Raw genomic sequence first — 17833 nt, forward strand, 5'->3', positions numbered from 1 at the left:
AATTTTTTTGTATCGTGCATCTGAGTACCAGGATTTGGGAATCCTTACTACGAGCAAGCTGATAATGTGATAAAGAACACCTGTTAGGACTGAGTGGTAAAATCATGGGCTGTTCTGTACATAATATTACCTCACTCCTCAGAACAAAGTGTATATGGCAGTGGGAGAACAAACGGGTAGAGGGGTAGAGATACAAACCGACAAGCCTTCCAAAAACAAGGGTGTGTCACATACAGTTCTAATGACTCATATGGAAAGAAGATGAGGTCTTTGTCCTGTGGCCATCTCCCACTTGGAGAAGAGTTCAGTTTTTAGTGCTGTTAACATGCCAGTTACCGTATGTTCACTGATAGTTCTCCGTATTCCGAAAATATAGCAGAAATTTGCTTGGATTCTGACCTGCCATCTATTTCAGGGAACAGTGAGGCGAATGTGCTAAAAGTTTTAAAGTTTTTGTTTGGCATAAAGATTCCCACCGGAATTGTTACGTATGACTAGAATATGTTATTGTGTTAACAATATCGCAAAAAGCTAGACTGCTGGTTAATGTGTCACCTTAATAGTGAGTAGCAGTCTATACTTCTGACAATATTCTTGATATTCCAGCTTTGACTTTGCACTGTTTGATGTTTTATTGAGTTCAGCAATTTTTTACACTATTTTTTAAAGAGTTTGATTGAATGCAGTATTTATGTAGGCTATATCTGCATGTGGAACCGCTGTTATGCTTCTCTTATCATATCACATTGTTTAATCATACTCACATGACAGCAAAAATAGTATGGGTGCTACTGACCCATGTATTTGCTCTGCAACTGAAACTCGTCCGTTAGCATGATACCGACATTGCGTTCAAACCCTATTTTAAATTATTGTTTCTTAATTTTTCTGTTTGAGAAACTGTTTATGCACCTCATATAAATGTGTGTCATATTAGTGTGACAAGGAAAATGTTTCCTGCAGTTCCAGAGGCTCGAGGAATGAAGATCCAAGCAAGCACAGAACAACTTCCATATCGTCGCAGGAAGAACTTTGTTGGGAGCCAGATTCCCCCTCGGTTTCACCAGGTACTGTTAGCGTTGCTTCCATGTGTCTCAGTGTGTAGTTCACACGATTCAAAGTTCTGATACATAGTCTGTGAGTTAACACTTTCGTCATGAAAAAAGTGAAAAATCAAAGCAGTGGGTTTTCATTTAGTTTTGGGAAGTCTGCCACTGGCTGATAATAGTGTTGAGAATTAACCTTCAGCTTCTAGATACTTGATTCCATGTCTTCACTGGTTTGGAATTAAAAGTTTTGTGATAAAAGTAGATAATAAGGCATCCCTTATTCATCCCTACTGATGTGTGGTTATATTTAGTGCATTCTGTTATCTTGGTTGGATCCTCCGTGATAGTATTAACTCACTTCAGAGTGGATCCAGGTTTTTATGCCTGGAGCAGGACAAAAAGAGGTAAATAGAAGAAGAATAATAATATGGAAAGTTGAGTCTTCTTCACGTACCTAGCTGAAAGAGACACTCTTATAGTCTTCCATTGGACAAGGCCATATTAAGAAATATAAAGTTTGTAATTAAATTAAATTGTGCCCAGTACCTTCAACACAGTTGCTGCATTTGTGTAATTTATAGACAATATGTTACCTATTTTTCTGACACTGCATGCTACAATGAGATGGAAGTAAATGGAAGACAGCTGAACCTGACTGTTCTTTACAATCAACAAACAAGTTTCATTATGTGTACTAATCTTTGTGAAATAGTAAAAGTTTCTGGGCAGCTGTGCAGTACTGATATCATCAGAATAGTGTGAGGTGTCTTGAGATGGAGTTATTTGGTATAATGTCTTAGAGGAGGTGGGGAGAAAAAACTCTTGGCCTTGGGCCAACACTACTGTGGAGGAGGGGGCCTTCCTCTACTATCTTTAGACTACTGGCTGGCCCAAAGCTGTGGCAATCGGACAGTTAATGAGTTGCCGCTACAGCTTGCAGTAAGGAGGCTGCTGGTGTCTTTCTGTACTGTAACAGCGATGTTTGCCAACAGCGGATGCCACCATTGTATTGTCTGTAAATAGATCTAGGTCCCAATTTTGTCTACTCACTGTGAGCTTTGGCATGATTGCTATTTCCTTCTAGTTATAACCCACAGAAATCAGTTTAAAAGAACGTTATACGTACAATTTCATGTATTAAATGTAGACAGTGCTGTAGTTTCAAGACAGTGCATCTGTTAATGGAGACAGTTAACACATTCTCGCTCAATTTTGTGTCGGGGAAGTGTGTACAATTTAAAACTCTGCCAGCTGCGACCGCGGCCAAGTGTTTGTGCGAATAACAGTGGCGTGAGAGGCGTGTGAAGCTGGCGGCGCGGAATGCTGCTAAATCTGGCAGCGGCTCGTGGTGGCTCTGTGCCTGCTGTTCAACTCCTGGTAGGCTCTGTGAATCAACTAGCACGCAGTCTGGAATGCCACACGGGCCAGGCGAGAGATGGTTCTGTCTTGTTTACATGTGTACGTCATCTCGCAGTTGATGTGACATGTTGTATATGTGTGTGTGTGTGTGTGTGTGTTGGTTGTCAATGACTGTGAAGATTTAAAAAAAATTGATCTGAGTACATGTGTGCAGTGCAGATAAATTAAATCCTTTATTCATTCTGGAACACTGTTTTTTCCATTGAAGGATTTTGTTGTGTTGCATGATATATTCTTTTTTTGGTTTATTGAAGTAAAAATATCTGTGAATAAGTTAACACACTACAAAGGTTTTTGTACTTATTACTTACGCAGCTATTGGACGGAATAGTTGCATACAACAGAAAAAGACTTACGATCAAGGTAAACTTTGCACTGAAATGTTCTATTTGTCATTGCATGTGTGCTGTGAAATTTCTCCATTTTCTTTGTGCGAAAAGTCTGTTCTGTTCACATCTGTATTATAAGTAAATTTTCACTCACTACCTTCACTTTGTTAAGTTCTAATTTTGCACTGTGTGTATGCCCCTGAAAGAGAGATTGTTAGGAACAAAAAATTTCCAATGTGTTTGTTAAATGTCACCTGTGAGAATTAAAAATTTGTAATCACATCAGCTTATAATACTTGCCTACTTTGAATGGATGCACATTTTAAATAGGGGACTCAAGTTTTTCATCAAATTTTTTATCTTTATTTTATTCAGAGGAGTTTCATCTCCAGGAACACTTTAATTTGGTCCTTGAAGTATATGTTGAAGCAGCTTTTTCTGCTAAACAGTGCCATAGTAGATTTCCCTTTAATGGATAGAATAAATGTATGCAAACCCCTCATTATCTCCCTGTCCTACCTAGGCAATATCTGCATGCTGGTAATTTAGAGCCCTGCCCCAGTATGATACTTGGTGTATTACTGAAGATTATTGTAAAGTTTTTGCACTCTCTTTGTTTTTCTAAATGAAGGTTGTAGACATTTACAAAAGACATAAACTATACAGCTGTCTTGCAGCAAACAATTGATCATGAAGTCCATGTTTCACAAGTGTAGTAATACTCCAACTTACCATTATTACACCATTTAAGGGTTAAATTTTAAATTGTCACTATCTTTCTGACATTTCATTAATATTATATTTAATAACTGAGATAGTGGTAAAAGTATTTCGCTTAAATAGCAGGATAAATACTGTAAATGGCTCAAGTTCTACCATTACCTACCTACCCAGAATGTCTGTAGAATGCTTTGTATCACGGTTACAGGATGAATCAACAAGAAATTACTCACTTGATTCTTGTTGTTGTTGTTGTTGTTGTTGTTGTTGTTTTTTCTTTTTTCTTTCCTTTCTATATCATTGAAAAGACAAATATGTGATATATTCCAGAACTAATTAACTCTGCAATGAGCAAGGAAAGATTCTCTCTCATATTATGTTTTAAAAACTTTGTGTAACACATTTGTTGTTGTGGTCTTCAGTCCAGCGACTGGTTTGATGCAGCTCTCCATGCCACTCTACCCTGTACAAGCCTCTTCATCTCCCAGTACCTACTGCAACCTACATCATTCTGAATCTACTTAGTGTATTCATCTCTTGGTCTCCCTATGATGTTTACCCTCCATGCTGCCCTCCTGTACTAAATTGGTTATCCCTCGATGCATCAGAAAATGTCCTACCAACCGATCCCTTCTTCTAGTCAAGTCGTGCCACAAATTTCTCTTCTCCCCAATTCTGTTCAATACCTCCTCATTAGTTACGTGATCTACTCACCTAATCTTTAGCATTCTTCTATAGCATCACGTTTTGAAAGCTTCTATTCTCTTCTTGTCTAAACTATTTATCATCCACGTTTCACATTCATACACGGCTACACTCCATACAAATACTTTCAGAAACGACTTCCTGACACTTAAATCTATACTCAGTGTTATCAAATTTCTCTTATACAGAAACGCTTTCCTTGCCATTGCCAGTCTACATCTTATATCCTCTCTTCTTCGACCATCATCAGTTATTTTGCTCCCCAAATAGCAAAACTCATTTACTACTTTAAGCCTCTCATTTCCTAATCTAATTCCTGCAGCATCATCCGATTTAATTCGTCTACATTCCATTATCCTCGTTTTGCTTTTGTTGATGTTCATCTTCTATCCTCCTTTCAAGACACTGTCCATTCCGTTCAGCTGCTCTTCTAGGTCCTTTGCTGTCTCCGACAGAATTACAACGTCATCGATGAACCTCAAAAGATTTTATTTCTTCTCCATTGATTTTAATTCCTACTCCGAATTGTTCTTTTCTTTCCTTTACTGCTTGCTCAATATACAGATTGAATAACATCGGGGAAAGGCTACAACCCTGTCTCACTCCCTTCCCAACCACTGCTTCCCTTTCATGTCCCTCGACTTTTATAACTGCCATCTGGCTTCTGTACAAATTGTAAATAGCCTTTTGTTCCCTGTATTTTACCCCTGCCACCTTCAGAATTGGAAGGAGAGTATTCCAGTCAACATCGTCAAAAGCTTTCTCTGTTTACAAATGCTAGAAATGTAGTTTTGCCTTTCCTTAATCTATCTTCTAAGATAAGTCGTAGGGTCAGTATTGCCTCATGTGTTCCAACATTTCTACGGATTCCAAACTGATCTTCCCTGAGGTCGGCTTCTACCAGTTTTTCCATTCACCTGTAAAGAATTTGCATTAGTATTTTGCAGCTGTGATTTATTATACTGATAGTTTGATAATTTTCACAACTGTCAACACCTGCTTTCTTTGGGATTGGAGTTATTATATTCTTCTTCAAGTGTGAGAGTATTTGCCCTGTCTCATACATCTTGCTCAGCAGATGGTAGAGCTTTGTCATGGCTGGCTCTCCCAAGGCTATCAATAGTTCTAATGGAATGTTGTATACTCCTGAGGCCTTGTTTCAACTTAGGTCTTTCAGTGCTCTGTCAAACTCTTCATGCAGTATCAGCTCTCCCATTTCATCTTCATCTACATCCTCTTCCATTTCCATAATATTGTCCTCAAGTACATTGCCCTTGTATAGACCCTCTATATACTCCTTCCACCGTTCTGCCTTCCCTTCTTTGCTTAGAACTGGGTTTCCATCTGAGCTCTTGATACTCATACAAGTGGTTCTCTTTTCTCCAAAGGTGTCCTTAATTTTCCTGTAGGCAGTATCTATCTTATCCCTAGTGAGATATGCCTCTACATCCTTACATTTATTCTCTAGCCATTTTGCACTTCCTGTCAATCTCCTTCTTGAGACGTTTGTATTCCTTTTTGCCTGCTTTATTTACTACATTTTTATATTTTCTCCTTTCATCAATTAAGTTCGATATATCGTTTGTTACCCAAGGATTTCTACTAGCCCTTGTCTTTTTACCTATTTGATCCTCTGCTGCCTTCACTATTTCATCCCTCAGAGCTACCTATTCTTCTTCTACTGTATTGCGTTCCCTAATTCTTGTCAATTGTTCTCTAATGCTCTCCCTGAAACACTCTACAACCACTGGTTCTGTCAGTTTATCCATGTCCCATCTCGTTAAATTCCCACCTTCTTGCAGTTTCTTCAGTTTTAATCTACAGTTCATAACCAATAGATTGTGGTCAGATCACTTCCCACGCCCGGGTTCCCGGGTTCGATTCCCGGCGGGGTCAGGGATTTTCTCTGCCTCGTGATGGCTGGGTGTTGTGTTCTGTCCTTAGGTTAGTTAGGTTTAAGTAGTTCTAAGTTCTAGGGGACTGATGACCGTAGCAGTTAAGTCCCATAGTGCTCAGAGCCTTTTTTTGATCGTGGTCAGAGTCCACATCTGCCCCTGGAAATGTCTCAGAATTTAAAACCTGGTCCTAAATGTCTCTCTTACCATTGTATAATCTATCTGAAACCTTCCAGTGTCTCCAGGCCTCCTCCATGTATACAACCTTCTTTTATGATTCTGAGTCCAAGTGTTGCCTATGATTAAGTTATGCTCTGTGCAAAATTCTACAGTCAGCTTTCTCTTTCATTCCTTACCCCATTCCATATTCACTTACTATGTCTCCTTCCTTTCCCTTCCCTTCCTTTTCATATTATCGAATTCGTCACCCATGACTATTAAATTTTCATTCCCTTCACTATCTGAATAATTCATTTTATCTCATCATACATTTCATCACTCTTTGTCATCTGCAGAGCTAGTTGGCATGTAAACTTGTACTACTGTGGTAGGCGTGGACTTCGTATCTGTCTTGGCCACAATAATGAGTTCACTATGCTGTTTGTAGTAGCATACCTGCATTTCTATTTTTTATTCATTATTAAACCTACTCCTGCATTACCCCTATTTGATTTTGTGTTTATAACCCTGTATTCACCTGACCAGAAGTGCCACCGAACTTCACTAATTCCCACTATATCTGACTTTAACCTATCCATTTCCATTTTGAAATTTTCTGACTACCTAAGAGATCTGACATTCCACACTCCGATCCGTACAACGCCAGTTTTCTTTCTTCTGATAACGACGTCCTCCTGAGTAGTCCCCGCCCGGAGATCTGAATGGGGGACTATTTTACCTCTGGAATATTTTACCCAAGAGGACGCCATCATCATTTAACCATACAGTAAAGCTGCATGCCCTCAGGAAAAATTACGGCTGTAGTTTCCCCTTGCTTTCAACCGTTCACAGTACCAGCACAGCAAAGCTGTTTTGGTTAGTGTTAAAAGGCCAGATGAGTCAATCATCCAGACTGTTGCCCCTGCAACTACTGAAAAGGATGCTGCTGCTCTTCAGGAACCACACGTGTGTCTGGCCTCTCAACAGATAGCCCTCCGTTGTTGCTGCACCTGCAGTACGGCTATCTGTATCGCTGAGGGACGCAAGCCTTCCCACCAATAGCAACGTCCATGGTTCTTGGGGGGGGCCTGTAACATACTCCTGAAAACTGAATACGCTGTTTCATGATTCCTCTAAAGATCTTCCGTATGTCTAATTAGACTCAGCAGCAGAGATCTTTCAGGTGTGAGCAGCTGTAGAATCCAAAAAATTGTAAAAAAACTAAACAACTGATCTTTTTTATGAGATTGTTGTAAATGACGAAATTGTTTTTTTTGGAGACTGTGCAGTAGTGAATGTAGCCATTTCAAATTCCCTGTTCAGCAGAAATACATTTACACAGTGTGTCTAAAAAAAAGTTGCGCGCGCGCGTGTGTGTGTGTGTGTGTGTGTGTGTGTGTGTGTGTGTGTGTGTGTGTGTCCTAAATTTATTTGCCCGCTGTGTACTATAATGTTACATATTCAGTGAAATAAATGTAAGGCATGCCTGGCTATCTCCTGTGAGTGTAGAGATGCAGATACACGCACACGCACACTTGTGCTTGAAGTGAGTCAGTAGTTTTTGGGAATGTGTTAATCCTTTATTTGGCAAAGAAGAGAGGAAAAAATAGGAGACAATGGAACTTTCAACAGATGCTGGTCCTGTATTAAAGAAGACAGAGCAATGACAGATTGCTGTCGTAGACAGGTCTATCAACTTTTTGGATGTACTTTTCTGTCTACCGTTATTGTGTATGTATTTGGTTTTTGTCGTGTTACACTGTCAATAATATCATGTTATATTTTTATTTTCCATTCTTTTGTTGTGACTTCCTCCCATCCCCTCCCCCCAAAAAACGATATTTTCACTTCCTGTTATGTCATGTGTGCTCCCCCCCCCACCCCCCCCCCCCCCCACCCCCAGCCCACCCTCTGGCTCCTACCCTTGTAACCGCCCCCGGTGTAAAACCTGTCCCATGCACCCTCCCACCACCACCTACTCCAGTCCTGTAACCCGGAAGGTGTACACGATCAAAGGCAGAGCCACGTGTGAAAGCACCCACGTGATTTACCAACTGACCTACCTACACTGTGAAGCTTTCTATGTGGGAATGACCAGCAAGAAACTGTGCATTCTCATGAATGAATGGACACAGGCAGACAGTGTTTGTTGGTGATGAGGATCACCCTGTGGCTAAACATGCCTTGGTGCATGGCCAGCACATCTTGGCACAGTGTTACACTGTCCGGGTTATCTGGATACTTCCCACTAACACCAACCTGTCAGAACTCCAGAGATGGGAACTTGCCCTTCAGTATATCCTCTCTTCCCGTTATCCGCCAGGCCTCAACCTCACCTGTCTTTCAACAACATCTTTGCCTCTGTACTTCCGCCTCGACTGACATCTCTGCCCAAACTCTTTGCCTTTACAAATGTCTGCTTGTGTCTGTGTATGTGCGATTGGATATGGGTGTGTGTGCGAGTGTATACCTTTCCTTTTTCCCCCCTAAGGTAAGTCTTTCCGCTCCCGGGATTGGAATGACTCCTTACCCTCTCCCTTAAAACCCACATCCTTTCGTCTTTCCCTCTCCTTCCCTCTTTCCTGATGAAGCAACCGTTTGTTGCGAAAGCTTGAATTTTGTGTGTATGTTTGTGTTTGTTTGTTTGTGTGTCTATCGACCTGCCAGCGCTTTTGTTTGGTAAGTCTCATCATCTTTCTTTTTAGATATATTTTTCCCATGTGGAATGTTTCCCCTCTATTATATTTATATATATAGACACACACACACACACACACACACACACACACACACACACACACACACACACACACACACACACACACACACGTTTTCATTTCCTATTATGTCATACGTCCTTGCTTTCATTCTTAATTGGTATCCATGTAAGTAGACAGTAGTAAATATGTAGTTCTGTTTATTGATATCCAGTCACAGGAATGTGTAATTTCATATGAGGTATTGAGTAGATGTAATTTTACTACTGTGTATTGACCACCTTGTTTGTATCGTCTCTGCATATTACCTGCAAATATAATTAAAGTAATTTTAATTATTCATGGGTGTTTTTATGTCCGCCATACTTGTCTGAGATGAACTGATCTGTTACAGCGAATGCTCATTGAAGATGAAAGAAAGTAGTTTTCAGTGTGGAATGACTCTCCTGTACTAGGAGCAATGAAATTAAAAACAATATTCTTCCCACACTTTGGTCTCCGCTATTGGTGACTTTCTTGCTGGACTTCATTGTGCTGCTAGCTCGGTTGTCTTTATCTGGTTCCCAAGTTGTGGGTATCCTGGGAATGAACTGGCCGATCATTTGGCTAGAGGAACGCTACTTGCTTCTTCTTCACTTCATCGAGCACAGGTTCAGATTTGCAGGTGCACAAGAGATCTCTGCTCACTTGGATACAGATCTGACAGGTTACTGCACCTTTTAATAAACTCTGAATGATCAAGGTGAATAACGCAGCGTTGTGCTCTACCTTTTGCTTCTCCTAGAAGAAATCCACAATATGTTATCTCTGCATCAGTCATATCAAGGTAACACACAGTTTTCTTTTTCGTTACGAACACATTGTGGTTGTAGCTCATATCTTGGTGTGTAATGCCCACTCCTTTTGCCCGTCCGTACTATATACAGACTTCTAGAATCATTGCCTGTAATATTGGTGGACAATTCATGGATGGTTGAATGAGTTATCAATTTTATCCATGAAAGAGGTTATTGTTCTCAGTTCTAAGATGTGTATCTACAGAGCAGGGCCAGGGTGGTTGGCCATGGGGGGTGTGTCAGCGCATGTCACTTCTGGAGGATACCAGTCCCTACCTCAGGGTATTCCTCCAACCCTCTTTAACTTCAGGTTTCACAGAAGTAATATAGGGAAACAATATACTTTCCTGTTGGTTTGCATTTTTCTCAAAAAAGTAGCTCTAGCTGCTACAATATTGGATATTTTCATCAGAATGCATCTCTCATTGTCATAGTTTCTGTATTTAAATCCCAAAGAATTCGGAATTCTTCTACTCAAATGGCAGCTCCCTCTGAAAACAATCTTGTTGTTTAAAACATCTGCTACCTTCTGCCTTCTAGGATACTTACCACTGTCACAAAATTCCGATACAGTATGGTGAACATGATATTCCTGGAAATCGTACGAATTAGTGACAGTTCTTCTTCCACCAATAAGTTTCCTTGCAGATTGAAATTTCAATTCTTGATAAAGGTTTCTGTTGCCCGTGCTTCTGCAAATATTCTCTCTGTGGTTCGTAGCTGTACTGATAAGATTTCATCTCATCTGGCAGTTTCTTTAGGGTTGCAAAGAAATTCATATACCTTGTATATAACACTCACAGTCTGTCTTTGAGTGTTTTGAAAGTGCAATCTTAACTCACAAAGAAAAACAGTACTATCTGATGAAAATCCTGGCTCTTTAAACTTCCATGAAGGGCACACATAAGAGACTGCTTGCGTAGTGGGTGGCAACAAAGTTGAAAAGCCTCACTAGCAGCAGCAAGAGTGAAATGTAGTATTGCCACACCTAATTATATGTGTTCGTTTGGTAGCCATAGCTTCTTAAGATGAAACCTGGATGGCAACTGTGGTAGAAATTACGCTGTGGCAACAGTGTGAGCTTAATTGTGGACCAAAGCCAAAGGCTTCTTGTTGGCACTTAGAAACAGAGGAATTATTGCTGCTTCCTAGTATAGTTCTATTTTGCTGTAACATGGGGTATGATTTGTTACCAGTATGAAGACTAGTTTGACACTGCTCTCGATGCTAGTCAATCCTGTGACAGTGTGTGCTCCTGTCTAACTTGCTAAACCTAATCCATTTGAAATTTCTTACTGTTTTCAAACCTTTATTTTCCTCTTCGGTATTTATTTTCCCGTACTTCCTTGCAGTACCAATTTAGTTACTCCTTGGTGCCTGAAGATGTCATATCAACCTATCCCTCTTTTTGTAAAGTTGTGCTCTGTAACAATTTTCTCTTGATTTCAGTCAGTATCCCTGTATTAAACACGTGATCTACCTCTTCAATCTTCAGCATTCACCACATTTGAACATTTAAAATTCTCTTCTCATCTTATCTTACCATATATGTTCTACTCTAATATAATGCTATACTCAAGACAAAAATTTCCAGAAAAGACTACCTGACACACACACAAAATATGTAACTGAAAGGACATATTTCATGTCCAGAAATTTTTCTTACTTTTGCCTGTGTACATTTATAATCATCATTATTTGTGACATTGGCTTTTATTTTGAAGTCCAAATAGCAACACTCCTCTGTTTTTTTCGCTGTGTAATTTCTTAATCTAATTCCTCAGCATCAGCTGATCCAATCTGACACCACCTCTATACCCATGTTTTCCCCTTGTTAATGTACGTTTGAAACCACCTTCCAAGACACTATTCATTCTGTTTAATTCACGTTCCGGTGCCTTTGCCATCTTTGACAAACTTTGGCAAATGTGAAAAGTTCTATGTTTTATTTCTTGCTATAAGTGCAGACTGATTAACATGACTGGTAAGATAGAACAGTGCATTGTGTGATACATCATCACACATTTTCTTGTTGTGAATCTGTCGTGCTTTTAATTCCCAATAATAAGAGAGATTTCTGCTTACAGGGCGTGGTGGTGAAAGCACAAGCGATTTGGCAGGTGATGGCCGCAAATCTGTTAGAGGGGATACAAAGACTGGAGTTCTGCAGGAAGACAAAAAGGCTAAAGAACTTTCAAATGATAAAGAACATTCAGAAAAGCCCAAAACAGTGGTGTCATCGGTGCAGCTGACATTGCAAGATCCTATTACTAATTCAGTGCTGCGAGAACTGGAGTCGCAGAGCGACGGAGGGGAATGGCACCCCCCAGGAGGGGCACTGTACACGGAGGTTCCGAGCCCTCCAGCTGTCATCTCCACCTGTGGCATCACGGACCACCCAAAACCACCTGGAGTCAGCCCCTCTCATGAGCCCTCATCACTTCCCGACAGGATCGACGTCACGAGTGTTACTAAGCAAGTCAGCGCAGAAAACTCTACAGCAGTACCAGCTTTTGTCGAGAGCACCCAGCTGTTTGTTGAGGCTCATGAGGAAAAGTTGATTTCTGAAGTCAGCAAGTTAACAAACAGTGTGGTGGCTTCGGGAGGTCCTGAGCTGGTGGAGCCCAGGTCTGGTACTGGTGCTGTGGATGCCAGCCATTCAGAGCTCCTGGGTGCACCTGAACTGACGACAGCCAGTACTCTGAAATTAGATGCTGCTGAGAAGAATGAGGTATGAAGCAAATGTTTAAGTGTGGACGGAAATGTACTGCCAATGCCACACCCATTAGCTCTCCGTAATTCTTCCTCTCCCCCCTCCCCCTTCCTCTTCCCTCTCCCCATCCCCCTCCTCTTCCCTCTCCGCCCCTCCTCCTCTTCCCTCTCCGCCCCTCCTCCTCTTCCCTCTCCGCCCCTCCTCCTCTTCCCTCTCCGCCCCTCCTCCTCTTCCCTCTCCGCCCCTCCTCCTCTTCCCTCTCCGCCCCTCCTCCTCTTCCCTCTCCGCCCCTCCTCCTCTTCCCTCTCCGCCCCTCCTCCTCTTCCCTCTCCGCCCCTCCTCCTCTTCCCTCTCCGCCCCTCCTCCTCTTCCCTCTCCGCCCCTCCTCCTCTTCCCTCTCCGCCCCTCCTCCTCTTCCCTCTCCGCCCCTCCTCCTCTTCCCTCTCCGCCCCTCCTCCTCTTCCCTCTCCGCCCCTCCTCCTCTTCCCTCTCCGCCCCTCCTCCTCTTCCCTCTCCGCCCCTCCTCCTCTTCCCTCTCCGCCCCTCCTCCTCTTCCCTCTCCCCCTCCCCTCCCCCTCTTCCCTCTCCCCTCTCCCCCTCCCCTCCCCCTCTTCCCTCTCCCCTCCCCCCTCCCCTCCCCCTCTCCCCCTCCCTCTCCTCTTTCCTCTCCCCCTCCCCTCCTCTTTCCTCTCCCCCTCCCCTCCCCCTCCTGTTTCCTCTCCCCCTCCCCTCCCCCTCCTGTTTCCTCTCCCCCTCCCCTCCCCCTCCTGTTTCCTCTCCCCCTCCCCTCCCCCTCCTGTTTCCTCTCCCCCTCCCCTCCCCCTCCTGTTTCCTCTCCCCCTCCCCTCCCCCTCCTGTTTCCTCTCCCCCTCCCCTCCTCCTCTTTCCTCTCCCCCTCCCCTCCCCCTCCCCTCCTCCTTTTTCCTCTCCCCCTCCCCTCCCCCTCCCCTCCTCCTCTTTCCTCTCCCCTCCTCTCCTCCTCTTTCCTCTCCCCTCCTCTCCTCCTCTTTCCTCTCCCCTCCCCCTCCCCCCCTCTTTCCTCTCCCCCTCCCCTCCCCCTCCCCTCCTCTCTTTCCTCTCCCCCCTCCCCCTCCTCCTCTTTCCTCACCCCCCCTCCCCCTCATCCTCTTCCCCTCCCCCTCCCCTCCCCCTCCTCCTCTTTCCTCTCCCCTTCCCCTCCCCCTCCTCCTCTTTCCTCTCCCCTTCCCCTCCCCCTCCTCCTCCCCTCCCCCTCCCTCTCTTCCCCCTCACCCTCTCCCCCTCACCCTCTCCCCCTCCTCCTCTTCCCTCTCTTCCCCCTCTCCCTCCTCCTCTTCCCTCTCTTCCCCCTCTCCCTCCTCCTCTTCCCTCTCTCCCCCTCTCCCTCCTCCTCTTCCCTCTCTCCCCCTCTCCCTCCTCCTCTTCCCTCTCTCCCCCCTCTCCCTCCTCCTCTTCCCTCTCTCCCCCCTCTCCCTCCTCCTCTTCCCTCTCTCCCCCCTCTCCCTCCTCCTCTTCCCTCTCTCCCCCCTCTCCCTCCTCCTCTTCCCTCTCTCCCCCCTCTCCCTCCTCCTCTTCCCTCTCTCCCCCCTCTCCCTCCTCCTCTTCCCTCTCTCCCCCCTCTCCCTCCTCCTCTTCCCTCTCTCCCCCCTCTCCCTCTCCCTCCTCCTCTTCCCTCTCTCCCCCCTCTCCCTCTCCCTCCTCCTCTTCCCTCTCTCCCCCCTCTCCCTCTCCCTCCTCCTCTTCCCTCTCTCCCCCCTCTCCCTCTCCCTCCTCCTCTTCCCTCTCTCCCCCCTCTCCCTCTCCCTCCTCCTCTTCCCTCTCTCCCCCCTCTCCCTCTCCCTCCTCCTCTTCCCTCTCCCCCCCTCTCCCTCCCCCTCCTTAATAGGATCTTTACGGGACCTTCTTTTACAATTAAAGATGTTCTCTTCCTGTTGTACTGATACTGAATTTTAGTCACAATTACATTAAATATGTCAAGAAGACCAATCGTTGCATCATTAATTGGAATAATGGTAGTAACAATAATAAAAACAATTTTAAGTAAAACAAGATTTTGATGACAGAGGCATCAAGCTTCCACACCCATTCAACCTATATTTCAGTGGATATTAGTGGTTGATAATGTAATTAAATGAAATTGGAAAGCATGTGGTTAGTGGGAAGGGGGATGGGGAGAGAGCAGAATGAAAACTTCTGTGCAGGTTAGCAAAGGAGATGGACAGTGTGCCTAGCACCCATAATTATTATTAAGTTTTCAGTTCAATTGTGTAACAGGAGCACATAGTTTGGGTTGAATAATTAAAAGTGAAGAGTGTGTGTAAATACAAGTCACAGTTCCTTAGTAGAGCATTTCAACCCTAACAGTTCTCAGCACACTTCCCCTGCTTACATACTGTCTTCATTTAATTTTGCATTTAATATTCGTTGATATTCGATTTGCTCAAAATTTTGCTTACCTCTACTAGATTCCGAGAATCCATTTGACTGTATGAAAATTCACACACATTGCAGTTCAAAACTTTGCATTTTCAGAACTATGTTACCCAGTAAATATCCTTCTTTCCTATGTTCTGTGTTGTAGTTAATTGTAGTGGTAGAGATGTTACACATTTGTTCTTCGAAACAAGCACTGAGGATAATTAAGGGTTCAGAAAGACACATTATGTGGTGGCTGTTGCGCTCATTTGGTCACGTTGATTTGTCTGAGCACATGAGCCACTGTGGTCACAAGCAGTTGTTGCAGACATAGAACTAGTTAGTTTTTTGTTCTATAGATCAAATTCATGATAAACATTAAGATGCGGAATGTGTCAGCAGAACAAACACAAACCATTCATATGCAACAGAATAAAAAATGATAGGAATCTCATGTCCACAAGGCACATCAGGTTGACAGACCGGCAGTTGCCACCATGTCTTGCTGCCAGCGAACAATCTGGACCACAGACTGGAGAGGTAGCTGAAGAGTTAACTCCTGCCCCACAGCAGCTGTCAGTATTGAGTTGTTAAGGAGAAACCTCTTTAATCTAAATTCGAAAACATTTCCATTATCTGTCGGACATTTTATTTCCATGGATAGATTGTCAGAGTTTCATAGGTGCATATTTCACCCTTTTCTGTGCTAAGGTCAGATTCATTAAAGGGTAATGCAGATCATTTTGCCTTCTAGCATTGTAATTGTGATTACCTCTGTTACTCTGAAACTGTCATGTCTTATTGATAACAAATTTCAAAAGTGAATAACTCTACTGTGAAGCTGTGCTTAATATTCCCAACTGCTTAGATGGATACATAAACTCCACACACAACTTTTTCGTGCAATGAATACTTTTTTTCTGAGCAAGAAGTTACCCTGGAATATTATCCCATAATTCATCAGTGAATAAAAATACAAAAAAATGTGTTAACCTACTGACCTCTATATCCCCAAAATTGGCAGTTATTCATAATGCAATGATTTCTGAATTTAAATGTTTTAGCAGGTCTGCTACATCATTTTGACAGCTTAAGTTTTCTTCAATCAAACTTCAAAGAACTTACAATTTTCTTCCCCAGTTATTATTTATTTTTGGTAGACTAAGTTAATATAATGTGGGATATTTTTGACAGTACAAAACTGGATGAATTGTATTTTTTAAAAGTTAAAAGCTAGCCCATTTCTGCAAAATCATTCAGTAACTTTCACAGAAACATCGTTTCCTATTTTCTCTGTTGATGCCTGTTTGCTCAGCTACATAACAATGCTTGTATCATCTGCAAACAGAACTAATACTGCTTCCTGATTCAAATAAAATAGCAGGTCATTAACAGAAAGTGAGTGCAATAATATGTCAATGATTGAACTCTGTGGGACTCGGTTATAATGCCTTCTCATGCAAATGATGCAGTGTCCCTCTTTGTATTGCTCCAACAGCCTAAGGTAACTTTATACCTGCTGTTCCTTAAATAAGAAATTACTCATTTTCTGAGCTGTATACTCCATAAAAACTTAACTTCTCTAAAAAAATATATATATTATAACTGACACCACCAAATACCTTTAATAAGTCACAGATCATTCCAGTTGGTGATATTTTATCACTCAAAGATTTTATTATGTGCTCATTGAATGTATATGTATATCACTCAGTAAAAAGACTCCTTTGCAATCCAAACTGTGGTGGGCTAAGTATCACATTCCTATACAGGTGGGTGACAAGCTTAAGAGTACATTACCTTCTCAAAAATTTTGGAAAATTATGTAACGATTGACACTGGATAAAAGTTATTGACACCTGTGGAGTCACTATTTTGCTATAGAGAGGCCTAACTCTAGCATATTTCAATCTTTCTGGGAAAACATCTTAAGTTTCTGACTCATTACTTACACGACTAAGTACGTCACATTTTGTAGGACCAAAACTTTTTTGTGTCTTATTGGAGATATTATCCATGTGGTGTGAACTTTTACTTTTTATAGTCATGCTAATCTTTCTTATTTCAGATGGAGACTTGAGATTAATTTTTATTTCACTAAATGATCTTTGTATTGTTTCTTCTGTGTGGTGTTTCGCTCTCTTCTGAACTAATTGCACTAATTTTCTCACCTATTTTTAAAAAGTGATTCTTAAAATATCTGCTACATTTGAACTTTTTTTAACAATGGTTCCATTCTCTTTGATACAAACTCATTAAGAAATACTTTGAATTTAGAGTTAGCATTAGGCTAATGGTAAACATCACATCAGTCAACCTTTTTCAAGCTTCGTTTAAAATCTTCAGTAGTTTTGGCAGTAATCAGCTCCACTGTTGTCATAGTATTTGCGAATGGTACATGGAGCTAGGTTATACATAAGCTGACAGTCATGGGATACCTCCTGATATCATGTCGGACCTCTTTTAGCCTGGCGTAGTGTAGCAGCTTGATGTGACATGGACTCGACAAGTTGTTGGATGTCCCCTGCAGAAATATTGAGTCGTGCTGCCTCTATAGCCATCCACAATTGTGAAAGTGTTGCAGGTGTGGGACTTCCTGCACAAACTGACCTTTCAATTCTGTCCATAAATGTTCGATGAGATTCACGTTGGGCGATCTGGATGGCCGAATTGTTTGCTCAAATTATCAGGAATGTTCTTCAAACTACTCACAATTATGGCCTGGTGACATGTTTGGGAACATGAAGTGCACAAATGGCTGCAAATGAACCCAAAATAGCCAAAGGTAACCATTTCCTGTCAGTGGTTGGTTCGGTTGGACCACCCAGTCCATTCGATGTAAACACAGCCCACACTGTGATGGAGCCACCACCAACCAGCTTGCACAGTATGCTGTT

The 17833-nt window shown here is 42.4% G+C and overlaps 1 protein-coding gene across 1 annotated transcript in view; it reads left to right on the top strand.

The window, feature by feature from the left end:
• The window catches only part of LOC126176331 (uncharacterized), a 202661-nt gene that overhangs the window by 45326 nt on the left and 139502 nt on the right, over window positions 1-17833 (top strand). The window contains exons 5-6 of the mRNA XM_049923482.1: window positions 964-1067; window positions 11917-12560. Of these exons, the coding sequence (XP_049779439.1) occupies window positions 964-1067; window positions 11917-12560 (748 nt within the window). The remainder of the gene's footprint in view (window positions 1-963; window positions 1068-11916; window positions 12561-17833) is intronic.

Source organism: Schistocerca cancellata, chromosome 3 (assembly GCF_023864275.1).
Source record: "Schistocerca cancellata isolate TAMUIC-IGC-003103 chromosome 3, iqSchCanc2.1, whole genome shotgun sequence".
Classification (NCBI taxonomy): domain Eukaryota; kingdom Metazoa; phylum Arthropoda; class Insecta; order Orthoptera; family Acrididae; genus Schistocerca; species Schistocerca cancellata.